At 41.7% G+C, this 27,488-nt stretch overlaps 1 protein-coding gene across 5 annotated transcripts in view; it reads left to right on the forward strand.

Moving 5' to 3' along the window:
- Positions 1-27,488, forward strand: part of LOC124432043 — a 58,337-nt gene that overhangs the window by 23,031 nt on the left and 7,818 nt on the right. For 4 of the 5 annotated variants that reach the window (XM_046980545.1, XM_046980548.1, XM_046980547.1 and 1 more), the window contains 4 exons: positions 16,926-17,872; positions 21,988-22,112; positions 22,754-22,961; positions 23,366-23,480. In XM_046980545.1, coding sequence (XP_046836501.1) covers positions 17,737-17,872; positions 21,988-22,112; positions 22,754-22,961; positions 23,366-23,480 — 584 coding nt within the window. In that variant the 5' untranslated portion in view covers positions 16,926-17,736. The remainder of the gene's footprint in view (positions 1-16,925; positions 17,873-21,987; positions 22,113-22,753; positions 22,962-23,365; positions 23,481-27,488) is intronic. The other variant, XM_046980549.1, reaches the window with a different exon arrangement.

Raw genomic sequence — 27,488 nt, forward strand, 5'->3', positions numbered from 1 at the left:
TTTCACGTTCGCACACACGCGTTAACGAACGAACGGCGAAGCCCCGCTTACGCACTATACGCGGCGCACATACCCTGTCATGTACGCATCATGTACATACGTGCCCATCGGCTTATGTGTATACTATGCATTTATGTGTATACATAGACGTAGTACGTATCTATCCTTGCAGAAACACGGCAAACAAGGAAGTGCTGCTTCGAGGAGTAGATGCCTGCATATGGCTGCTGCTTGCGTAGCTACTTCTTTGCGCGTCGAGCTTCCTTTATCCAAGAATTATCAACTTCCGTCATCCATTTATTTATTCATTTACTCATTCATTCGTTCATTCATTCGTTTATTTATCTATCTTCTTTTTCCCTTCGAATCATTATTACTTATGTCTTTCGAGCGATAGATTAAGAAAGTTAATTAAACGTTGTAAACGTTTGTAGATCGATTAAAGCAAATGCTTTTTACGTAGCTTTATTAATTCTTTGTAAATCACACGCACACAGAGTCGGAAATGAATCGACTTGACTGCCGTGATAGACCAATCATGTTCTAAACTGTCTCAATAAGACGGAACCGTTGCGCCTTAAAATATTCCGTTTTGCAGTCGTACAAGGGACCGAAGCGTTGCACTCGATGGAATATTGAATGACGTGTTTCTGCTAACGTCTGCATGAATGCAGCTTATAGGCGCGTTAACTTTCCCTTCTCTCCGATACCTTACGCGACAAGACTTTAACCTTCATTACACATGTACAATTGCTTATATAAATATTCCTATACTAAATATTAAAACTTTTTTCTAATACAGGTCGTCTTACGCGCATCCTATTAATTACTTTATCGAAGAAACGCGAATTGTACTAATTCAATTTTCTTATCCTCGTTGGCGTATCTCACGAGATAAGCGCGCGGGACTAAACGAGACCAAAGGAAAAATTAATGAACAGTATCGTCGCGTTAGAATTGGGGCCGATAAATTAACAAAATCTCGATATTGAGAAACCCTATTGTAGTATCGAACGTGTAGATTTGCTTTCTGTGCGGTTTCCCGACGATCGCGAGCTTCCCGTTAATTATCTATCATTGGTGCTGGACCAAAATCCAATTGGTCCAGCACCGGTAGGAGCATGTGCGTGGATGAGGGACAATAGAACGGAGGGATAAAGTACCAATTTGATTAGTAGCTTCAAATTTTTTAATTAAAACTAAGTGCATACGTACGAAATAAAGAAAAACCTCCGATAAGATTTACTCGCGAAACTAAATTACTTATATGGAATGCAATATAATTTTAAAGAGTTAAGCAGCCATTAGCTCGATATGTTGTCGTGCGATATATCACACGATATGCATACCATAGCGAATAATATCGATTGGAGCTTGCCGCTATTGGAGTCCCACATTTTAGAAATAAATCGATTATTTCTAAAGACGGTAACTGTCAAAGTAGAACGAACTTTTCGAGTACGACAACGATACGTACGTCTACGTTTATAGGCACCATTTACGTTTACGCGTATTAGTTTGCTACTGTTAGATTCGTGGTAACGCCAATAAAAAAATGGCTTCGATCGAATAAACGCGATTAATGCTACGAAATAAAATATTACCTCCCATTCGACATAAAACGAATAGGGGTTTTCGATTAACGACGAACCAACGCGTTTCCGAGTGTGGATTATCGATACTTCGCGTACGTGCTGTGTGTATATGTATATAACATTATAGGCATATCTGTATGTACTTTATATATATATATATATATATATATATATATATATACATATATATACGTGTGTGCGTCTGGTGCTATTGCATTGCTCTTCGTACACGTCATCGGGGATTTTGCTAGTAAATCGTGAGCTACTGTTAATTTTCATTAACAGGAGAGGTACGTTGTAGTAAGAGAATATGCCGACGTCGATATTGGGAATCTAACGGGGAGACTTTATTTAAAGAGCTGATAAAAACGTTAAACGTAGTAGGGTAAAATATTGCATCACGGATATTACGGTATGGACGAGCAGGCGTTCACGTAAACGTAGAAAGCTTTACGTTTCAGGAAATGGTGACAGTGTTTGGACGCTACTTGAAATGAAATGATTTATTTTAGATTTGACAAAGTGTTTCGAATCGATGAGCGCATACGAGCAAATTATTATGATATAAATAATCGTTCGTTCGTTCGGTCGATCTATCGATGGACCGAATAGGGCGAATTATCTAAAGTCACGAAATGTTAATCGCACAGGTGCGTACGTATTTACGTATGCAAATATGTTCTCGGTGTAGAGAAATATCGGTTAATGCGATATATATATATATATATATATATATATATATATATATATATATATATATATATATATACATATAGTGCGATGCGTATTAGCATATCGTTCTTACGGGACGAGAATATGCGAATATCGGGCATAGGGTTAAAACCGTGGCAAACTATAGCTTCGATCGAGCACACTTTCCACTAATGGTTAAAGCATGCTCGATAGAAATTACACCGTTGGAATAAAAAGACCGTTTCGAGAAGGAATTAACGATGTGGATTAGGTTGTAATCACAAAATGTAAAAGCACAAATGATTCCCTTTAAAAAATTATGCGACCGTTGAGATGACCATTGTCGTGACATTTTCTTGCTTTTCGAAGAGAAAAGAAATTCGAGTACGCACCACGAATGCCCTTAAATCAATTAAGCAGTTGACCGTTTACCGAATTCCACTTTTCCAATTGTAAAATACTACGAAAGAAATAAATTCTATCTATTGCTTCTCGTTTCTTTTGTCGATTTCAGGATACTCCTAGATGATATTTACGAGATAGGTATTTTTTATGGTAGATCAAAAGAAAAAGGGAGCTCTATAAACAACGGACGAGATATATGAAGAATTTATCGATCGTAAGAGAGCGAGACGTCTCTCGGTAAAGAATTTCTTTTACTTTTATTCCTATAACCATCCACGTTACAGACGAAAAAAAGATTCGTTATCGTCGTCGTTATTTCTTAAAACGGTTTCTTTACACAAGAGGAGTACATATGTCGACTAGATGCATACAAGGTACATTAAGGTATAGATAATAAAGAGACGCCTATCCTCGTACCGTGGATACGAGGATTGTTCACGACCTTATTGCTATTCATACGCGACAATCTCGTATCGTAGCATTAGACGCGTTATAAGCCTTTATAAAAAGGGTAGTAAAGTAGGACAGAGATAGTTCCGGCCCTCGTGATAATTTCGATCGCTTCGCTTTCGCGATACTTTTAAAGACGACGCATTTAAAAAAGCATTAGGCGTGATGGACTTTACGTCGTAAGATGCAAAAATGCGCGTACCGATCGGAAACATTGGTATTCGCAGCGATAGACAAAGATTATTAATCAAGGAAGAAGAGTTCCTGGATAATCAGATCGACTCGAATGTCACCCTTTAATGTCAGACCCGTTGGCCTATGACCAACGTCGACGCGTCCAGTATACATATTATCCGATATATGTCAAAGGTTAAAGCATTATTGTTTCAAGTTGACCGCAGGATTACGCCTAATGAAATGCCGATGAATCGCAATTTCGACAGATAAGATTCGCTTATTCTCAATGTCCAAATTAATTTTAAATCGATGACTTGATAATCGCACGTCGTATTAAAGGCTTCCCATGGAAAAAGAAAATAAATTCGTCGTCGTCGTCGTTCCCGTCCATCTCCGAAAAAAAAATCTTGTTCGTTTTATGCTGTTCGGGGCTGCTACGAGACTTTATCGAGATCGACGTCGAATGGGGTTCTCTCAATTGTTATCGTGTACGATCTAAGAGAGAACGTATCGTCGTTATACGTATCGATCGCGATGTCTTACAGCGCTCTTGAAGAGAGAAGGTATATTTTCCGAAGACGACCTTACTCTCGTTTGCAAAAGCCATTGTTGCGACCGTCCAAAGCATGGATTAAATTATCTCCATCCAAAGGTAGACAGTTTTCGTCTGTCGTATTTCATTTCCTTTAGCGACAACAATATTATTTTATAAGATCCCACCTCTATTATATTCGCGGCGATGGATAATTTTTTGCTTTAACGAGTGAGCCGCAATTAGCATCTTCTCATTATCGTCCGACTTTATCGTCTCTCCCAAATCGTAAGCGGCTTAAAAAAGTGAGCAATTATCGCATTGAAAAAAATACTCGGAAAAAGAGATGTCTAGTAGAATAGATCGCGATTCATTTTTCATCCACCGCTTTACGATCGATTACGGTCGGGAGCCTTCTGTCTGACTTTTGTCGCGGCTGGGTGAGCGCACGACCGCGACGCGTATAACCGTTCATTCATAAAAGCCGTCGTGGTTGACCTCGTGAATGTAACGCGTTTATCAGCCGTAATCTTCCAGTGCATTCGCTCGTCGAGTGAAACGCTTACGTAAGCGGCTTGCGACATGGACTAAATGACCGGTCAAAGAGTTTCGAAGAAAAAACTGTTATTACGATTAGCTTTTTTCTTCCTCTTAATTCGACCCCAGAGAGAACAACGATTGCATCTCGAGGCGACCCTCTCCTCTTATTCGGTTTGAAGAATTTAGTAATTCTAGAAAATCGGAGAAATGAAATTTGAAGGAGAAGAAACGTGTAAGTCGTTCTGAAATATCGAATATACGTGCCGGATAAAAGGAATCGGATACGTGTGATGAGGAAGTCACAAATTGTCTAGCTCCTTCTCGATCCTCGTTCAAGGTGCATCATTGTGTGCATTATTTCGATATTACATTCGAATAAGGGAAAAGTAGAAATTGTTGAGAGAAAAATATATAGAGACAAATGTGCGACGTAACCTTGAAGAGAAGTAAAGGAGAGGGTCTTTCTCGGAAGAGGATTAGTCATTTCGATCGGCGATAGCTTTGTTATTCGGCATTGTATGAAAAAGGAGGTCACGTGTTTTCTTTTTTCCTCACGACGCAATGTCGTGACAACAACGAGAAACGCTACGAGGAACAAAACGCAAATCCGGCCAGTTTAGATAGTAATATCGAATGGTACGCATCGTGCGTCATAGTTTAAGCTTTTCTTTGTTACATATTTTAATAGATTAAATTAAAAAAATCAATCTACGTTTGACATCATTGACATTATTGGCACTCGAACGTTACTCTTGATTCGCCGCCAGCGCACTGTCCATACGATTGTAAAATTATCTGAGCGTAAGAGCGTAAGTATATATCGAGGGGTTCGTCGAAAGCGATCGATTAGATAAAAAGAACTGTCCTTTGTTATTTTCTTACAGGGTGGGAGAGGGGGAGGGGGAAAAGCCCAGAGTCACGTACGCAACCGATGAGCATTTTCATCGGCGCGCGGTATATGAAACTGTTTTTGTATTTGTCGTTGGTCATTCATCGAAGAATTTCGGATTTTGGGCGTCGATTCTTCATCGCTGGTTTCATCGCGAAATGAGAAAATAAATATAGGGAAAAGAAAGATCATTATGATTATTATGTTCGTGTAATTAACGTCGTCGTTGATACGTTTTTGTCTTTTCAAGTCTCTTCCACCCCCCTCCCGCTCGAAGAAACGTAAGTACATATGTACGTATCTTATATCGTGTTGATCGTAAGGAAAGACGCCACGCTTATTTACGCGAATGCGCGTACGTATTATCGCGCGATTACGTTCCGAGAAAGCGTCGCGAACAAAAGGTATTATGGTCATTGTTTTTCCGCAATCTATACTACGTACGCACATTCCTCAAAAATAATAAAATTCCCAGGGCGTATCAGTGGATTGGAAGTTTGTCAATGGGAAAGGTAATCAAGGTGTGTTAAGATCGTTCGCAACTTTTGAAAACGAATCCCGTTTCTTTTCTTGTCAACTTAGAACGCCATTTTTTTTTCATTACACTTTTCAGAAATCGCTCTGTTTCGAGCCCGTACGTTAGCGGTCGAGGCGACTCGACGTATTTTTACGGCCTGTTGTATGCGTTTTCTCTCTTTCAAGAACAGGTATCGCGTGAATTATATAGAAAAAGGAAAGTGGCCGGGACAAACGACCTCGTGTGTGTGTCTGCGCGCGCGCGTCTGTACGATATCTATGCTACAAATATACGTATTTACGAAGTGATCGCGTGAAAGTGTCCAAAGCATAAGTATATTACGTACGTTGGTCCTAGTCAAAGTTAAACACGTTAACGTAGCACCGCAACGCGCGAGCACCTTTAGAGTTTCGAAAAGACTAGATTTCGTCGATCTAATCGAAACTATCGGCGTGAGCTAACGGTCGCGATATTTCACGCAACCGTGAGGCGATAACGTCCACTACACGTTACCTTGCTACGTTCGTGCTAATTGTGAATTAGAGATTTATCGATCGATAAGACCGATACGTTTACTTCGCTCGCAAGAATACACGTGTACGTTGGATTATTTAATAAATCGATATCAGCGGACACGGCGAACGATATTACACGATGAATTCAATTCTAACAAGATTCGCGTAGTATTTTATCGAGAACTAGATACGTTTACTTTAGAGTTCAAAGGTATCTCAGAAAGTTCGAAAGTTTTGTTCGTAGGCGCGCGCGATAAACGCTCTTGTAAAGAGAATGTCGCTAGGATGTAGCGCGTTTTAAATTATCCTTTTTCTCTCTCTCTCTCTCTCTCTCTCAATGTCGAAACTTCTTCCTGGGCGAGCAGACATTTTTTTCCTTTCTTCGACCAAATCGTTTTCACGCTCGCGTAAAAAGCAATGTCTATACGCGCGCTATCGCGGACGTAATAATAGTGCATACTTTACGATTGTATGTGCATAGTATCGCTTTCAGAGCGGCCTGCCGTGCGTACATACCAGTAGAGAGGAGGATGAAGATGAGGAGAAGGAGGAGGAGTGGTCCCCGAGACAGGATACCATTTAAGTGTTCCGTAAATACTGTTACCACAAGCGAGGGAACAATCCGCCTTGGAGCTACTCGCACCGCTCGATAATGCATTTTGTCGGTAGGGTACGCGCCCGGCTATGGCATCGTTTTCTATCGGCTTTATGTCCGATCTAATGGCCTTCGATGAAGTAGAAAAGGTGGAGGAGGAGGAGGAGGAGAGAGAAAGAGAGAGTGAGTGAGAGAGTTTATTTACAACGATGAAAAGAGCTCTCCTATGCCTACAATTATCCACCCTCTCGCTTGCCTAAAAGTCAAACTTTTAGTACTCTACTCCGCGTAGACGCAACACTTCTGAAGATTCTGTCTCCGTTGTAAAATAAAGTTAATTGGCGTGGAGAGCAAAAGGGAAAATCTGCGTTTCGTTGAATCACACGTACGTATTTCATACCATGTCCAATAGTTGACTAATTGGTAAGTCGAGTCGACATCACGTAGATTAGTAGTGTAGAGACGTCTTAATGAATTAGCACGAAATAGTTGTATTAATAATATAAAGATGATCGCACGTTCGGCCCTGAGACAGGAGAGGATCTTGACACCGTTTAGTTATTTCGATCTCTAGTCAAGTGAATACACCGAGAACAAATTAGACACGGATCGGTGGAACAATAGGTTAGCGTACGCTAATTAAACACGATATCATCCTCGTCTTCCATTAATTTCTTGCGACGCTTCGCTCGGCTTAATCCAACGGATAAGTAATTTTCTAAACGCTGCAAGATCATATCTTGGTTCGGTGAAACTTTGCTAATTACCTAGTCGAGATGATCGTTTTGCTAATTTTACGATTAACGAGCGTCGACGTTTGCGAGTGCATTAAGCACGACAACCATCGATACGATTCAATTATGCTTTTTTTCACCCCCCCCCCTCCCCCACCCGCCGTCTCCCACGAGAAAGATATCCAGGTATACGAATGAAAATCGAAATCGAAAGGAATCGTAAAAATCGGCTCGAGTTTAATCAACTTTCTATGCAACTCGGCTTTGGTCACGAAGAGAGAGACGGTGCGAGAAAAAAAAAGAGAAGATTGATCAATGCGCATCATCCCTCACAAAGATGAACCATGACACTCGCAAAAACTCCCTACGACTCGGACTTGTAACGCAATTGTGCGACGTTTAATTCGATGAATTAATCTCTGGTCTTGGTCGGCGTCGTCGTCGTCGTTGGCGTCGCCGTCAGGTTACGCCTATAGTACGGACGAGAAAAAGATAGTTGACCCGCGGCAGGAAATCTCTTCAATCTGCCTTGATGCGTCTCGTTAACGAGTGTTTGTTTTCTTCCGGCGAGCTCAGAATCCTTTGGCACTCATCGTTTTTCTTACGCTTTCTTTCGTCTTTTGTATACGAGAGAGCGAGAGAGAGAGAACACTAGTATTATACTAGTATTATACTAGTTTTTTCTTCTTTCCGTTCTCTTCGCATTTTGACAACAAACGTTTCGAGCGTTATGTTTTGGAAGCTTTCGCTCGAAACTCCGAAAAGGAATGAGAGACGAAGGAAAAGATAAAGCTTCGAGGGACTTCATTTTCCAAAGTGCTCTAACAATTTTATAGATGGAAAACTACCGCTTTGGCTCCTCCTTTCTCCTCGGTTTATTGCTCTACCTCCCATCTAACTTGTACGTTTAATCAGCGACAGCGTGACCCGAGGCTGTTGGCTCTTCCACTTTTACGATCTTAAATTCTTTCCTGCTCTCTACCTTTCTCTTTTAGCAGCACGCTCGTAAAAGATTTCGTCGTGGGTGTATCCGTCTAAAAATATGAGCGATAACGAGCAATCGATACGCAACTCTGACCTCGCTCTCGAGGCTCATTATTGCGTAGCTACATATTTTTTCTTTTTCTTCTTCGTTTGTTTGTATATAGACGTATTATTACGAGTTCGAGAAAAATTCATATAAAATAATTGAAGAACGGAGAAGTTTATTTCTTTTATTTACGACTTTTCCCGGGAACGTTGGCGGAAGGAAAATAAATTCCAAGGATTTTCAATGCGAAGAGAAGAGAGCGCGCGCGCGCGAGAGAGAGAAAGAGAGAGAGAGAGAGAAAGAGAGGGGAAGGGAAAAGGCAGGGGGAAGGAGGAAAGGAAATAATGTAATTAAAATGAGATGCGCGAGAGACCAAGATGCGTAGTTACATAGCGAGTGAGCGAGAAAGTGCATATGTAGAAGCTCGCAAGATGTAAAGCAAAGGATGTCATTGCGAAGGGAAGAATTCCCAGTGCAAATAAGGAGGAGAAATTGACTCTCGGAAGCGTACTAGTATAATCTTGTTATTCCAACGGAGTTTTGCGTATCGTCGTAGAGACTGTGCACCGCCGTCACCTGTGTCATGGCAAAATGTGTCGGCGTGTTTCGATATCCTGTCGAACGATCGTTTCTTCTTTTTTACAATTTTGTCTTTGTCTTTTTTCTTTTTTTTTTTTTTGCCTTTAAAAAAATGTCTTTTTTATATCGTTACTTATTTATTTTAAAATGAACGTCCGACGAGAGAGAGACGGGATCTCCATCCCGCTCATCCACGATCTCGATCATAGCTTAATCGACTATCTCTTTGTGGGAATTTTACTAAATCGCTTTGCGCGAGTGCACGGATAAATGGAACGAGGTTGATTCTGTGCGAAGGAAAAATTTGAAAAATTTTCATAAAATTTAACGGGATATTTCCGCTTTGTTCAGATGCATTCGAAAAGCATCGTATAATAGCCGTCGGAGAATCATCTTTATTACGCGATCGAAGAGAACGAAATTGCGCACGTATGCGCGATAAAAGGATAAAAATAAAAAAAGAGAGATCGGACGTATCGATGCTTTCGGGATCGCTTTAAGATACGTCGTCAAAGTATCCGTTCATGTAGGAAATACCTTAGATGCTTTAGTGGGAAATTCTAAAGGTAAAAGGTTCGTTCGTCGATTTACCTCAACGATTCCGGACCGTAGAAATATACGACGTCTCGTTATAGCGATTTGTCTTAAACAAAAGTGAAATCATCTCGATCGTTAAGCAAAGTCAATACTCTAAGTAACATTTCAATGACGAAACTCGCGTATAACGACGGTAGGAAACGTTCATTAATATCGAAGGAAGCTGACCGGCCAGTCGCGTCGACTAAATTTTTCTTCAAAACTAATCGAGAATTTGTCTTCGAAAGAAAAACGCCATCGGACTAGGGATTTCGTTTAGGTCACACCGTACGAGACCTCCAATTAATTATAGTTGCTCAAATCCTAATCTATTTGGAAGGTGTAATATTTTGTAGAAAAGCCGCTCGATGAGAGAGAGAGAGAGAGAGAGAGGGGGGGGAGAGAGAGAGAAACGTTTGTTGCCTTCCTTCATCCTGCCATTCTCTGTCATTTATAAAGATCGAATTTCGTGCTCGAGCGAGTAGTATTTACGGCGTAGTTTCTTAGAAATTATTTTATCGAAACGATATCGATGGGTTGCGATGTAATCCGTTTTTAAAGAACTCGAGCAAAGAGTAAGAGAAAATTGATCGAGTGTCGGGTAGCATCGCGTGTTGGGTGGGATTAGTCGAGATGGATTTTATCGAATGAAAAGGAACTTTTCGGTCGGAACGTGTCCCGGAGTCGTGATCAATTTAGAAGGTAGAAACGAAGGTAAAGAATATCCAACAACTTTTGATTCTTCTAATCATCTATATAATAATAATATAATGTACGTGTTCGCACATTTAACGTTACGATTTGACAAAGTTGCATCGTCGTATGATTGAGGACATCGATAAACAAAATCGACACCGCCATGCGTGTTTTGAGATAAGGGCCACCACGTTAGACGACTCCTTTATGTCGCGCGTAATCCATTTTACCATCGAAGATAACGCGCATTTTCAAAGATCGATCCCGATCGAGATCGATGCTTTAATTATTACTTTAATTATCTTTCTAATCCGACAACAGAGGATATGGATAATTCGTAGTCAAGGTGAAAAACATTGGACGGACGCGATGAAATCAAATGGGTGGGAAAAGAAAAAGAGAAAGAAGGAAAAAAAAAATAAAAGAAAATCTCGTTGGAAATAGAATTGAATGCAGCCAACAATGAAATACAATTAAAACGTGGAAGTCCCTCGAACGTCACATTCGATGCTTTGAATATTAATCTTTTAGCGAGAGCGAGCGATCGAGTGGAAACGCATGATTTCACGGACAGAATGTTGAAAGCGATGCATCGTTAAAATCATCCGCCAAAAGCTCGTTCTCACGAGTAAATTCAAACGATAGTTTATCATTCCATCGTACGGTATTAAAATTTTCCTTGCGTTTATCCGTACGTCAATTACGTTACCGCGCGTGGTCAAAGGACGTCGCTGCGTATCAGAATTTGATTTCTAAAGATATCCCCTATGAATGTTAATCGTTCGTTTTGTATTGATCCACTTTGATGGAGGTCTAGCACCGTCATGATTGCGTTTTACCGTATTATTACATCCGATCGAGTTGGCGCGACATAGCGATTGCGGGATTAATAGATAAATGCGCATCATGAACGATCGTGTTTTAATTTGTCGAGAAAAGCTCAATCCCGTTCCTCGACTCGCTTTCACTTTTCGACGCAGTTTCCATTTCGTGGAACCTTTTCTCGCTCGGTTTAAAGCTCGCCGCTTACTACACGTAACAATGATAAAATGGGAAAAAGCCCTTAATGGGAGTTTGGTGTATTTACAATTATCGGGGAATTCATTTATCGAGGGAAAACTAATCGCAAAGTCAATTTTAATCAGCAGATCGCTGGAAATTTCACGAGAATTATACGCAACTTCTTCGAAGGCACTTTAAACTCTTCTTCTTTCTCTTTCTTTCGAAAGGATAATCTCTATAATAAATACTTAATACCTTAGTCGATGTCAAAATTGCATTTTGATATACGCATTTGCATAATTCTTTCCAGCTTGTTCGTCGTTTACAAGGAGGAAGCAATTACGCGAACAATTAGGCGACCTTAGAGTCAAATCGTAGTACATGAGCCTTAAAAAAGCCGATTAAAATAGAGAAACGTTCTCGTAAAGAAAGCAAACGTAAAGCGGACAAGGAAGAAAGACTGCTTTCATATTTCATCGGATTCGTTTTCTTCTTCGTCTATCGAATCTATGCTCGATTGAAGTTATTGCCCTTCGATTTGATTCAATTGTACGAAAGCTTTTTTGGCCTTTTGTCAATAAAAGGACAATATTTTTTTCCTACTACTAGCTCGGCAGATATGGCCAGCGACAAGTCGGACGTTGGAGTTTTTCACATATGGCTTGCTTTATAATCCTCTTCCGTCCTTCCCCCTCTCCCCCTCTCTCCTTTTCTTTCTTGAGATGATGTCATCAACCCGAGATATACTATACCTATATGTAGTAAAGAATGATAAGCGGACAAGGACGTTGCCTCGTAATGTTTCTGAATAGATAGATATTTCAAGATCATGGCAATCGTTATAAACTATCGTAGAATTATCGCCGCATCTCGTTTCACGTACTCAAGCGTTTATTCGGTGGTATGTAATGCGAGTAATGTAAATATGCGAGTACACGGAGTATTGCAAAGGACAAAGAAAAATTTGTAATTCCATTGTAAGCGATATTTTATTGGATCGAAGAGGAAACGCAAAATGACGGAGGATAAAATATGGGCCATTGAGATTGTTGGCAAGCTTGAGGCTTGATTTTAATGAAATTATTTCGTCCTTTGAAGTCGTCTTTGTGCGCCTTCGTGCCAAATTGAAAAGACGAGGAAACAATATATTTATATCTATGTAAAAGGCGAAAAGGAAAATTTCATCGCGGGATAGCGTATCGTAGATCTATATATTCAGTATGCAATATATGTGCGTTATCTCGTGCCGCATCGTACGTTATATTTTCAGATTGTAGGAAGAAGTGTGACGCACGAGCGATAATATCCAAGATTTATTCGCCGCCGCCGCCGCCACCGTCGTCGTCGTCGTCTTTGGCACGAATGGAACTGGATGTCGTTCGATTCGTCGTAAAATTACTACGATCGAAAAAGAAGGGAAAAAAAAGAGGAAGAAAAAGAGAAGGCTTTTGACCGTCCGAACATGAAGCAATTTATTTTCGCAACGTTACGAGTCGCGTTCGATTTTTATAACTCGTTCAAACTTGGAGCCAAATAAAAACTTTCTTCGAAAGAATCGAAGCACGAACTCGTTTGTAATTGTTACTCGTACGGATGGCTTTATAAATCGTTTGCAAAAGGAAAAGATAGAAATAAAATTAGAAGAAAAGTAAAGGCAATTTTAGATCGCCAACATCACTCTCTCTCTCTCTCTCTCTTTCTCTTTTCCTCAGTCTTGCCTTTAATTCTAATCTAAATATAAGCGTAATATAGACATTTATCAAATACGCTATAGCCGTCTTAAGAACGTCTTTTATTTTTTTCACGGAAGCGCTTTCGACTATCCACCTTTCAAAGTATGCTGCTCTTGTAGCTTCGATAGATCAATAAGTTGGAAAAACGTTCGATCCGAAAGGCCGCGAGATTGTGTTTCTTCGTAACGCGTTGGCGTCGTCAAACGATAAAGGAGTAGAAGCGATTAATGCATAAATATAATATAATAAAGGTGTTAAGGTAGGGGACCTTTCCTCGTTGTAAGGCATCGTAAGGCTTTCTTAGCGAGAATCAAAGCCAAGAGGCACCTCGTTATCCTCGAATCCATCGAGAATTAATAGAGCAGGAAGGATGATCGTTAAGCGAAACAGTATATATTCCGGTATATCGTTATCGCGGGCGCGCACGGGCGCGTTATTATTCCGGTCGAAGGTAAACGGAAGAAAGGAAAGGGAAGTAGCAAAACTCTCCTTTTTAACGCGTAGCAATTCCAACTTCCGCTCCCTTTGACAGGAGATTTCCCACGCGATTCTCCTTTAATTATCTCGCTCCCCGATGGTCTTAGGTTCTTCGAACCTAGGAGAAGGGAATCGGAGTCGGTTTTCTTACTAACGTAACTGCTCGAGAGACAACGAGCTCGTCGTCAGGTTAACAGCCGAAAGACAAAACGGTCGGCACGGATAGACGTCGTGCACGCTCGATTACGCGATCGGAATTTAATAGAGGCCCCCTGGTATTCGCATCTATCCTGACGCGTATTGTAATACGTTTCAAACGAGCTATCGACGTAACGCAATTCCCACGGAAGTTGCGGACGCGCCGACGACGCGTCCTCGATATGCAAAAACCTATGCGATACCTGGGTATTTGGCGTCGTGAAGGCAGACGTGCGCGCAGCTAGCACGCGTCTCCGACCAATCGACAGGAGGGTGTTGGGTTCCCGTTAACGCGTTTCTGTCGGAACGCTTTCTCTTTGCCTGCAACGATTTCGACGTGACGAGAAGATTGAATCCTACCTCGTCGCGATCGGCTAGGAATATTCCCAGTCATGTTTTTGGATTTAGATTTAATTTTTATCGACGATTTTACTCACCGAATGGTTAATTGCACATGGAGAAATACGGTCGATTAAGATAAACTTAATGAAAGAGAGAAAGAGTGATGAGAAATTACGTTCGTCTTTGCGAGCGTTAAACGCTCTGCGACCTATGAACCGAGAGACTAGAGAGTATTCGAGAGAGATAGAGAGAGAGAGAGAGAGAGAGAGAATAAGAGTAAAAAAGGGCTCGAAGGAAAAAGCCCTTTCGAGCTTGTCGGCGCGCGTGGGCGTTGAGGTCTTGGCAGCTTCCTTCGCTTCAAGGCGATCGTGCGACGGAAGTGCTACGGCACCGTCGAGAGGATGTCACAATTAATGCTGACCGGGGCTCGTTAGCACGTTTCCTTTTTCCCTGACTCATCCCGATGGAAGTCGTCGCATCGAGGAAACGTAGATGGCACCGAGGAGGAGCCGTAGCAGGAAGTAAAAGCGTACGATCAGTCATACGCGATAAAGAGTTTTTCGGTTCGCACGGATTTTTTCGATTACGCGGTCCTTACGTACTTGGTTACATACGATCGGTGATCGACGGTCGGCTAACTTTAGCATCCATCCGATGTTCACGCTTCGATTCAGCTTTACAGTTCGCGCTGTATAATTTTACCGCAATGGTGCTTTTTCTTTAATAATGACGGCGATTCAAATGAACTTTTATTACGGTGGTTCGATCGAAGAAGAGATAAATAACAGCGTTTGAAATTTGTTATCCAACTTGTCTTGACTTATCGACTTCATAATATAGATTATACGAGTTGGAGAAAGGTACGTTCCTACATATATACGTGTATATGGGGGCGATCTCAATAAGGTAGAGCTCACCCTCAATGAGTTCATTATAAAAGAACATTTGTCGCCGATACAAAATATTTCGATCGATGCTACCAACCCAAGCCTTTTCTCTTGCTTAACAAATTCTATCGGTTTCTTTGACGGCGATTCACTCCAAGAATATACGTACTTGTATATATCGAGTTGTTCAATGGTTTGTCGTATTTAAATAAACGAACCTTGAGACGCTTGCTTATCGAATGAAATGAATGACTGCCAAAGCGCCAAAGGATATACCACGTCGAGCGTTCGGCTACGTTATTGCTTCGTCTCTCTGTTTTTTCTCGTCTAGTTGTGTGATTCTTTCGAAGATTCGATCCTTCGAGATAAAATCTTTAAGGTGCGACCGATACGTATACGTATGTACGTACGTACATTATTATTAGACGATGAGTGAGGGATTGGGGGAGGGGGTAAGAGGTGGGCAGGCAAGGAGATATTCGAGAAATATTTCGAAAAGAGGATCGTAACGATAGAAGAAAGAGTTCCTTTTGTGAGAACAAAGTTAAAAATATCAAAGGGTGAAGAGGCTGGCTGGCTCTCTTTTGGTTCAGCGAATCGCGTTAATCGAGTTACTTGATTGTTCATTATCAGACGATACGCGAAGCGAGGTAAGGTCGAAGGCTAATTAAATACAACGTCTTCTCGATTGATACCGAGAGTATCTCGCCAAGATGTACGATCTTGGTTAACATCCTATCTATCGTAGCGGGAGGAGGGAGGAAGCCAAGCCTTCGATAAAATTGAAATAGCCTCGTTGAATATACTCGCGTGCGCGTGCGTACGTGTGTGCGTCATGAAAGACAAAATTCGAGACGCCGAATTCGGACTCGTCTCTCCCGAGGAGAATCCGAATAAGAAACGCAGCGAACGGATCGATTGTCGTCGCATGCCTCGAGCCAAAAGACTCGAATAAGAGACTTTGTCGAAGTTATAGAACGAAGCGTCGATCGAAGCGCCGATAGTGTCGTAAACAGGAGATTATTTTCTTCCTCGGATTATCTCTCGATTTCTCGCCTCGATCTCTCCCGAGAGACCTTTGTTGACTCCGGAAGTTATCGAGCATGGTACCACGCGAATATGCGACGCTTCTAATATCGGCGATGCCGTTCTCGGTAATAAAACATTAAACAAACTTTGAACGAAAGTATGACGAATATCGTATAGCCTTGGGTTGATATTATACGCTATATAATATACACCATCCATATATCGTAGGAAATGAAAACGTTAGAGCGGTTGCGTCGTACCACCTAGTCGAGAGCGTTGCGGCTTGCGGCTGCACGCTAGTTGCGGTAAAGTTTTAGTCGAGCTAATTACGCGTGAATTTCGAATATCGAGGATACACTTTGTCTTTCGATCGACGGAATGTACTTACGTTTGTACCTATACGTTCAAACAAATTTATTGCATCTTTCTCTCGCGGAAAATATGGTCGGACAAAGTTTTTGAAACGAGAACGGTTAGTTAGATAGTTTTAACGATACGTCTTTGATCACGCCGACTCTTTTAATTTCCATCTGCGAAATCGTAAGAAATAGTAAATTTGTCGCGGTTACATTGACGTTGCGCGAACATGGCTAAAGGATATTAACGAGAAAGAAGAAATTTGCCGTTGATATCGGTCCTCGATTTAATTCGCGCCGTACGGAATAGACACCTGTTGTCAGATCGGCGCGAAACGCAGGCCGAGGTTAACCCGTGGTTTATTGTACGTGTTGCAGAGAATGGAACATGAAGGAGACGGGTGCGAGTTGGTAGTAGAAGCGAGACCGTCGTCGTCACCGATGCCACGTTGTTGGCCATCATCGTCGTCGTCGCCGTCGCCGTCGTCGTCGTCGTCGTCGTCGTCGTCGCCGCCGTCGTCGTCGTCGTCGTCGTCGTCGTCGTCGTCGTCGTCGTCGTCGCCGTCATCGTCCAGTGTCACCAACATCCTTGTACTTTCAACGGAAGAAAAAACCGATCGGCATCGGTTCTCGTCAACGTTCTGGTCGTTCTCCTTGCCATATTGGTCCCTATCGGTGCCATCGTACGAAGTTACCGTAGTAGAGAGCTCGACGAGAGCGATCGGTGGTGGCCCGGGTGCTGCCGCCGGGCCGGCGATGCGACGATGAGCTCGTCGAGGGTGTTAGCATCACCACCACCACCACCACCACCACCACCACCACCACCACCACCACCACCACCACCACCACCACTACAAACATCACCATCGCCATTGACGCTATTACCTCTAGCACTCCACGCCCGTTTCTATCTACCGCCCTCCGACTGTTGTCATCGTTGCCGGAGGTCTCACATTCCGGAAAAGTTAACGAGAGTAAAGACCTGGAGGAGGAGGGGGAAGAGGAGGAAAAGGGAGGTGGAGCGAGCCGGTGCTGGACCGACGACGAGGGCAACGACGACGACGACGACGACGACGACGACGACGACGACGACGAGGAGGACGAGGAGGAGGACGACGACGACGGGGAGGAGAGTGAGGAGGACGGAAAGGGCGACGGCGACGACGTTTCTTCGATTCGTCCTTCGGCCATGGACCTCGAAACGAGGAACGGCACTGACAACAATGAAGACGACGACGAATACACCAATATTCACTTTATCATTGGCGACCGCAGAGAGACGGCAACCTATCGCTCTGACCAGGTTACGGACATGGAGTTGAAGGGTAGGTCTTCCTACTCGACCATTTTTTCTTTTTTTACTTTCTTTTTCCGTACCTCTTTTCCTTTATCCATTTTAATATCAAATTTCATTCGATATTTCAAGTACCACCGTCATCAACTTGAAATTGGCGAGAATTCGATTGCTCGTTGTCGGAACCAATTTCATGAGTTTGAAGAGTAGTTCTGTCCCTATCGGGAAACACGTCCCTTTGATTTTACGTTACACGTACTCGTGTATAAGCCGTAATAGGACGGTCTAGATTACTACAACAGGAAACGCGTTACGTTTGCACGTACTCGTATTTACTTCACTCTCGTGCCGTGACCTATCGACCGTGTGCTTCTCCTCTCTTTGTTACGTACCGTTCTTTGAATATTTGACGAATCGTTTTATCCTCGTCACCTTTCCCACCTACGATTCAACTATTCGACTGATTCGACTGATTTTCATACGATCGATCGTACTTCGACACGTTCGATAGAGACCTCATTGGATACGGAAGAAACAACGAACGGTTAAACGTTTCTCTACTTAGGCGTCATTGATAAGACGCCTTGTATAAGATTATTATGTTAATTAACTCGCATTCTCTCGGCTGCTTAAATAGGGTACTCGGTTGCGTACGATGGAAAATTATAGGAGCTCTTTTCGATAGCCGATCGAAAGTCGGTCTCTTTCTCTCTTTTGATCCGTGCCGATTGTAATTATTTAAGAAAAATAACGAGTACCGATAACAGGTGCATGCCTCGGTAGGTAGAATCTTTAACGAAACTTCACGTTTCAATTTGGTGTATCGATCTTCTCTTCCGCGGCGCGTCTATCATGCGTTCGCAAGAATAGCTGTTCGTCTCCCGTGGGTGTACCGGCCAGGGATAGTATTATTTAAGAGAACAGTCCTTCGAGCATACGAGAAACTTGTTCGTTTTAACGCCAGCTGTTTTTCGTTGGAAAAGTCGTTTCGAGCCGACAGTTTGTTTCAATTACTCGGAGAAAGCAAATTCCCGTAAAAATATGAAATGGATAACCGAGATGAAATATATTTTTATACTTATAATTACCTATCTTGCGCGTGACTCGTATAGCGTAGAAAGTTGAGAATTTCGAAAGATGGTTCCTCGATGGATCATTCGATCGAGGAAAGTCACGCGTGCGCGTGCTCCTCGCAGGGGACACGATTTTTCATTCGAACGGTACACCAGACCGTTCGTTACGTCGGACCTTTCGTAAGCGCTCGCGTATATATGCGTATTTATACTAGGTTTAGCTCGTGCAACAAATGGTAATACTACTAGGTGGAAGTAAATAGTAGGCGGTGGTAAATATCGATCGAACGACTACGAGCACCGAACAAGCTCTCCCGGGTTCTTCTTCGTTAGGAAGTTCTTGAAAATTCGTTAATTTACCGGGCCGCTATCGAATATCGACGATTTCGCTTTCATTTTCATCTCGCGAGCTCGCATCGAAAGGAAACGTAAAAAAAGGAAAATGCCTTTTTTTCGTATTTCTTTCTCGTATTTCGATATTTCCTTTTCGAAAAGAAAAATATTCTCGCGTCTGTATGAAAGATATGAGGAAAGAAAAGTGACAAAGAAGAAAGAATTTTTACGTCGTCGCTTCTTATACAAATTATGAATAGTGGTCCTTAACGTTGGCCGAGTAAGAAATATAATTACGTTTTATAATCATGATGAATTCCTTTTTGTTAGAAGAGCTCTTTGCAAAGAATAGACTGATTGTCGAAAGATGGAGAAAAATGAATATTAATTATTACATTTATTATAACGTTGGACTTTACGATATCGTTAAACTTTCGTTTCGTTTCTAAACATCTAGCTCGTATTCGCGTAAAGGCAATTCAAATGTACGCGAGAGGCCGGCTACTTTCCAAAGATTGCTAAATTTGTTACGCGCATGTGGTTCCGGAAAGCAACGAAATGCAACGAAAGTACGGGAGTTTTGAGCGGAAATCGAGTGCTAACAAATTATCAACGCTCTCGTTCAGGAATTTCCGGAAATTCCTGTTGGCCATTGCCAACGACCGTGACGTGAAATTCCATTCATTTATTTCTGAAAATAGTAGCCCTTTGAATGCCATTTTACTAACGATCCGACTACTCCGATCGAGATCGAGAAAGGATGAGAAATTTATTAGGAGTGAATCAAAATTAGCCTCCAAAAATTAGCTTCTCTTTGTAGCAATCCTTTTCTTTTTTTCTTTTTTTTTCTTTCTCTCGAACGAATGCATCTTTTAGTAAGATTCTTCATAAGCAGAGAGTAAAAATGTCGCAAGCTTCTCCGCTATCGTTAGGCGGGTACCGTAAAAGGGACTAATGAGTTATTATGCGTGTAATGCCATACCGCATTACGCGTAATATACGACGTTTGTCGATATATCGATTTCATTTTGAACCGATGTTGGATGGTTAGGTACATAGTTCATTGACAACGATCAAGAAACTCGCGAGGCGATACATTCCGAGTACAATGGCTTCCTGCACCTCGTCCCAATGATATTGGCCTCAACAAAATAATGAATAAATTGAGCGTGGGTCAGAATAAAAATATAATCGTCCGCCGTACGTTCATGATTCACGTTTCATTATCCTATTAGAGCCAATGGACGGGTAGCAGAAGATGGACTCTCCTCTTCCTTCCTCTTGCGGCATCTCCCTTTCTCTCTCTCTTTCTCTCTTTCTCTCTCTCTCTCTCTTTCTCTTTCTCTCTTGGTCTCGCTACTATCCGTCGCGGACGCGTTTATTCTTCGCCGGAGGAACATTGAGAGAGTAAGATTCGGTCGGTCGTAAAAATCGTCCCGAGAGGCGATCGTTCGCGCGCTTTCGATCACCGTCGGCAACGTTGGCGGATAAATCGCCTTGCCGAAAAGCACAAACGGCCAAAGTACGAGAACCGCTTAGCAAGTCAATGCGTAGGAATAAAATCTTTCGTCTTGGCAGGCCGGTGTTCGCAGACAGAAGGGATGCAGGAGATACGGTGGGATAGAGGTGGGTGCGTCTATATTTGCGCGTTATAGCTCCGCTACTTTTTCTTTTTCTTTTTTTTTTTTCGATTCGTTTGATTTCGAAGAAATATCCTAAGGTCGAAAAGATCAAAGATCGAGCGTCACGACTAAAAATACGAACTGTACTTAAGAATCAGATAACATGGCTTTCTCTTATGCTTATAGAGGCCGCTCCTAGTTTTCGAATCAATTAGAGCGGTTTACTTGACAAACGATGAACGCGCTCAATGCGAAGTTTACTCTGGAGAAGTTATGGTCGAGCGACCTTACGACACACAAAGAAGACGCGCAAGCTCGCACTCACCATCTATTCGTTTGCACGTAACCGAATACTCCTAGTTCGATTTGTAGGATCGCGCATCTAACCCGTTTCCTTTTCTTTCTCCTATTTCTATTGCACTAATCTCCGAGCTTTACTCGAGCAAAGTCTTTTTTTTCTTTTTTTTTTTTTCTTTCGATCGAAAGCCGCCGTCAACCCTGTTGTTTATTCACGAAAGTTCATGCAAGTAACACTTTTACCAGCTTCTTTCACTCGTTGTTCGTTATCGCCTTTGTAAAATCAAAGCGCGTCTTATTACCGAACGTAAATTGGATAAAGTTTTTCCAGTTTATAGGTGCCTTTATATTACCGTTATATCAGCGGTCTCTTTCCTTACGAATTTTAGTTTTCCAGGCGATAATGCGAGATAACGTAGGCGAAATTTCTTTTTTTACGATCTTTCATAGACGAGAATCCGACGCGCGGACGCGAGAGAAAATAATAGAAGCGAAAGGAATTTATAAATGATCCTCGAGATAATCCGACGACGTACACATATCGTAGGAACTTTAAGCAAAATTCATTTTTCATCCTACGACCTACGACATACGACAAAAGTATAGATAATGTATAATGTACCATATAGATAATGTACCGTATACGTTGTAAAGGATCTATAAGGAAATATAGGCACATGGTCGTTTTATTACGATCTATCCTCTTTATTTCTTTCGCATCATTAGCCCTTTCTCTTTCTCTCTCGTCTTACGTATCGCCGACGTATACCATGAAAGTGATCGGGTAGATTAATCGTCGAATCTTTTTGCGAATATTTCAGAACTCTTTAGAAACGCTGCGGAGGCTGGACCTCTGGATATCGTGAAGCTTCGCAAGGGAGATAAGCTCCTGAACATTTCGCGTCACTTGCCGGCAAATACTCCCGACACGCCCTATGTTCTTCAGGTAAGAGTACATCGATTTTAACATTCGACATATAACAATGAATTTTATCGAAGAGAATATATACCTTGAATATATCCCTCGAATATATAGATCGCTTACATCCTCGTAGATATGTATATTCGCGTATTAACGTGCTCGAGTAACGTGCTCGAAGTAATCCAGCTTGCGTCGAATAATTTGGTGCATGCATAATTCGGTTTGGTATAATCCGATTTGATAACAATGTCGGGAAATGCACGGGGATCGGTTTTGTACAGCGTTACAAATCGTTCAATGGCCCGCGAATCGTGCACGAATAAGCATCGAATACTGCGAGGACGACGATAGTGCTCGATAGTGCTCGAGCGCAATAAGTCGTCGATCCCTTTTATAAAATTGAATCTAATCCAGAATCTAGTGCATAATTATAATTCGAGAAGGAGGATCGGATTCGGGAGGTTGTGATCGAGCGGTCTATTTATCAGAGCGTTTGAAAGAAATTTCGCTAGAATCAAAAGTTTTTCTCCCGAAATAACGGAAGAGAAGAAATAATGAGGAGACATGTGTGAAAGGTGTAAAAATAATGGAAAAAAAGAATGGAAGGCGTCGCTGCGAGTGTCGTTATAAAAGGGTGTCGTTGTAAGAGGGCGATATTGTTCAAGGTCGTCGGTGCTCACCCCGCCTCCTCGGGGATGATGGAGTTAGAAGTTCTGCGGGCACTCGAGAGCCGCGTGGCGAGCCTGGAGCGGGAACTGCGCGAGCACCAGGAGGCCATTTGCGCGTCACCACCGTTGGCACTTCGGGAACTTAAGAGGCAGGTCGACAGCTTCAAGAACAAGCTCGAGACTACCGAGCACCTCAGCTGGCTGGGTGAGTAAGCCGACGAGATATTATGAGGACCGTCCTTGGTAGGCTCACTTCACACTTTTCGGTAGATCGAGTTGAAATATTCTTCTCGTATTTCGTCTCCAACCGATACCCTCGACGGTTTCGAACGGTCAAGTAAATTATATTTATTCGAGAGCTGGCCGAAAACCATCCTTGAAAATTTGATGATTTTTCTTTCTTGCCCATCCTCCGGTCGGAATTTCTTTCGTGCCGTCGAACGATAGTTACTTCGGTTGAAAAATAATGGGGGAATAATCGGTGTCAGTCCTATGTTTTCCCTCGTTGGCTTAACCTATATCGTTTTTTCTATTTGGAAATATCCATGAATCATAGTTAAGAGATTTCATTGTTGGAGTAACGCAGCTTTGTAATCGCGTCATTTTCAGGTTTCTACAAGCAACTTCCAGAACCCATTTCCTCGAAAGCATGTAGAAGGTTACAATATCGTCGGAAGAGCGACGGCATAAAGCGTAAAGTGCGAGAAAAGTTCCTCAACATCTGGTAAGTCGACTAACTTGATCTAATTTCTCTAATCGTTTTCTTACGCTTTTTAGACATTTTTAAATGCCATTAACATTCTCTCCATTTATCCTTTGACATAAGTAAATAGATGGATAGAGAATAAGATAAATCGATATACGCCACTCGGAGGATTAAAATTTTTCACTATCATCGTTGATTCGTTATCGCATATCGTTGGGATGAACATTGGTTATACGTCGTGGTCTCATCGACAAAATTGTTCCCATATATTATAGGTGGTCGAATGTTTGATTGGAATACCCACCCGAGAGGAGGGTGTATTTTGTGTTCGAAATAGGTCATCATCGGTCGCGGTGGCCCAAGACGATTAAGCACCGGTTATAATCCTATCTATTAAGCGACAATACGTCCTTGTTTCCGGTTATATCTTCGTCGATCGTAATACGAACGAGGAGCTGTCTATCGTACTTGGCTATACGTAATTGGTATGATTGAGAGCCTATCCAACGTTACGATTTTTACCAGCGACGCGTCTTGTATCATTTACGCGTAATAAATGTACCTATATCTCTGCTTGCGTAGATCATATTTTTTCTTCGAGCTCTTCGAGATTATCCCGTTAAAATTGTACGCTTCGGAGAAACGTCAAAGTAACCTATCGGCGTCGATTTGCGATTACAGAATTCGATTCGACGCGGATATTTCGCAGCTTTCAATCGTTTCAATTTCTACCGGAATGGAAGAGAATTTTCGTTCCATGCTTGGCGCTTATTATTCTCTCTCTTTCTCTCTCTCTCTCTCTCTCTCTCTCTCTCTCTCTCTCTCTCTCTCTCTCCCTCTCTCTCTCGTCCGCACATTCAAAGCTTTTCAGTCATGGAATGGAAGTGGCGCGTATACAGAAATTGGAACAAACGTCCAAGTGGACGAGATGGAAAATATTTTGAAATTCTCTTTTCAACTTTATTTCCTTGTATCGTAGTGCATCGTGGAATTGCTTATTCGATAGCGCGTTTATTATAGCCATAGGAAAAATGTTCAGATCGAATCGATATTCACGAAGGATCGAGATCTCTTGGATTCGTCGCGTAGCCCGTTAAAAATTTTGGCCAGCTGCCAATCTTTTTTTAATATTGCAGAATTTATGCTTTCGCCTCAAGGACCAAAGCGGACGCGTCATAAAGTTTTAAAAATATGTACGTCTTTGAGACGTACATATTTTCCCTATTACAGGCGACACGAAACGATCTTCTTGATTTTCTGCTCGTCGTATGACGTTACACGAGCTTTTTATGTTTGGTACACTTAATCCATCTAAAAAGTTTCTTTGTAAAGCTCGTCTCTCTTCAATTCGATGCCTCGTTATCTTTGATTTTCGTCTAGCTTTTGAAGGAAATATTGAAAATGGTGCAGTCATTTTTATCAACTCCATAGAAGGTTTCTTTTTTTTCTTTTTTTCTTTTTCTCTTTTTTTCTTTTTTTTTTTTTAGAGTACAAAACAAAAATCATTTGGCTAAAAAGACCCTGCGGACGCGAAAAAGTATCGTAAGCGTTGATACTCGAAAATTGCGTCGAACGGTAATTTCGTCTTTCTTTCACGACCTAACGAGTTTTTAAGTCGAGACTTTCGTCTCGATAGGGAAGGAGGAACAAGGAAAGTCGAGCTCGTTGTTTTTTCATTTTCCAGCAGGGAATTTAGTTTTATACATCATAGGTACTTTATAATACCAGTGAGAAGAATACAGGAAAAGGGAAAGAAGAGAGAGGGAGAGAGAGAGTGAGAAAGAGAGAGAGAGAGAGAGAGAGAGAGAGAGAGGAAGAGAAAGAAACCCAACGTAATAAAGGTTAGTAGGAAAGGTTAGTGCGATTGGTTTTTTCTTTGGAAGACCCACCGAAACAATTGTTATCATCTTTCGAAAGCCGACATCGGTCCCCGGGAATTGCGTCCGTTTCTAAATGGAAGTCACGTTGATGGAAAATGGTGATTCGAGGAAGCGCGGAACAACTTGGGGAATCTTAAAATAGGAGCTTTCGCGCATATGCATATCTGAGCAATGTCGAGGAATGTGGTTGTACTACGTAGCGCCGTGTACGTAGAATCGTCTATGTAGCTCCGAGATACCCTTTGCCGGCACCGGTATACATCGCTTTTGCATCTTTCGCCGATGTGTATATCGATTTATGCAACTTTCGTAAAACTGGCATTCTGCCATAGATCCAATAACGAAGACTTTATAGATGCTTCCAAAGCAACCCTTTCGCGTGTTCCTTAATTGATTTTACTTTTATTACGCTCCCAAGGTGCACACGTAGGTACACCTTTCAGTTCTTGCGTTTGCGAGTTTAAACTTTGAGACGATTAAAGCGAGATACGCGACGTAATTGTATTTATAACGTGACGCTATAAACTGGCGTAAGCCGAACGCTTACTTCGAATACTAATAATAGAGAAACTTGTAATATAATTTTTCCTCAAAGGGAGAGTGGAAATTTAATCGATTAGTTACAAAGTGTCAATAAATTAATTAAATCTTGATCAGCGTTAATTTCTTTATTAATTGACTAAACGTGAGGCTGAGCTATCGTGCGTTTCGTAGAAAGCGTTGTGATCGAACTTGATAGAGCAAATCGATTTACTTATCGTACGATTTACGTTTAGTTCGCGCGATATCGAAATCAATGAAGTCTTAAAGGGGAGATTAAAGATCGAAGATTAAAGAATACGCTTTCAGATTCTCGTCGCTTCGTTCTCTTTCGAAAGTTACCGTTCGGTTCCACCACAAACATTTATTTAGGGCTCGAAAAAGAAAGAAGACACCATTCCACGTCGTACCCTTACTTCCACATCCGATGGTGTTGGCTATTAACTCGAAGTTTGGAATTCGACATAAGAGCAACGGGGAATCTAATGTCCCCATAGGTCAGCGATATGAAAAGGAGGATGCGCGGGAGTAGCACGAGAGAAAGCATTTCGTAGGCGATTAAGCTCGACGAGTCTGGTACTTTATCCGAGATTACCGTCCTACTACCGTGGGACGTAAATTGAATCCCGAAATGGGTGGACCACTCTCACTGAATCGTGGAAAATTCATGTCGTCGTTCTCCGCGTTATATGCTTAAAAAATTCATTTTCCCATTGGAGAAGCATACTTCCGCGCAAACAAACGCCGAGGATTTCAATAAAAAAGAGGAAAAAGAAGAAAAAGAATGATTTCATAATTTCACGTAAATTACATTACTTCGCGTTGAGAGGAAAAAATTCTATTAAGAATTCTTCGGGTCGAGTCGCATTAGTTGTAAGCTAATCTTGAGAATAATTAACGCTTTTTAAAGAGTCGAATATCCACCTTTATCTAGGGACATTATTATTAAGGAGACATTAATTAAATTCGCTATAAGGAATATTTTTTTTTTTTTGAGACCTTTACTCTTTTAGCACTGTAAAAGTTGCGCGCGCGCGCAGGGATATATTGTTAGACGGTATTATCGAGCAGCGAACATAAACACGAGTGATGCGGCTTGAAAAGAGCGAGTAGCATGTACCGAGCTGCACTCGATGTGTAAATCCTGCTGTCGGTTCCGGGTCATCAATAATCCGAGGATTTTGAGCTCCCTTTTAACCGTTTACTCTCCCGCACTCGATTCAATACGGTGCATTAGGTAGGGCTCTCGTTTGTCGTAATTCACCAGTGTTTCCTCGTCGATGATTATCAAGCAAAAGGGGTGCTTCGAAGCGTTGCTTTACGGGATACAAATCCTGCGTGGTTTGACTAAAAAGACGGCAAATAGTCGATGGCAAAGCTTACTTAGCGCGAATCTCAGGTTTATTACAACGTATTTCGTGAGAAAATTCTGTGACTTATGACCTTTTTGATAATATACGTTACCTAAATCTGACTCATTAATTAATCATGCTACTTAACGAAGGATAATGGATAATAATTGTGAGATAATTAGAGAACGATTATTCCGGATGCTTTTTATTTTTCTTTCTCGTTCGAGGAGAACTCGTAGTTGTATTAATTATAA

The sequence above is a fragment of the Vespa crabro genome, chromosome 23, assembly GCF_910589235.1.
Source record: "Vespa crabro chromosome 23, iyVesCrab1.2, whole genome shotgun sequence".
NCBI classification, from domain to species: Eukaryota; Metazoa; Arthropoda; class Insecta; order Hymenoptera; family Vespidae; genus Vespa; species Vespa crabro.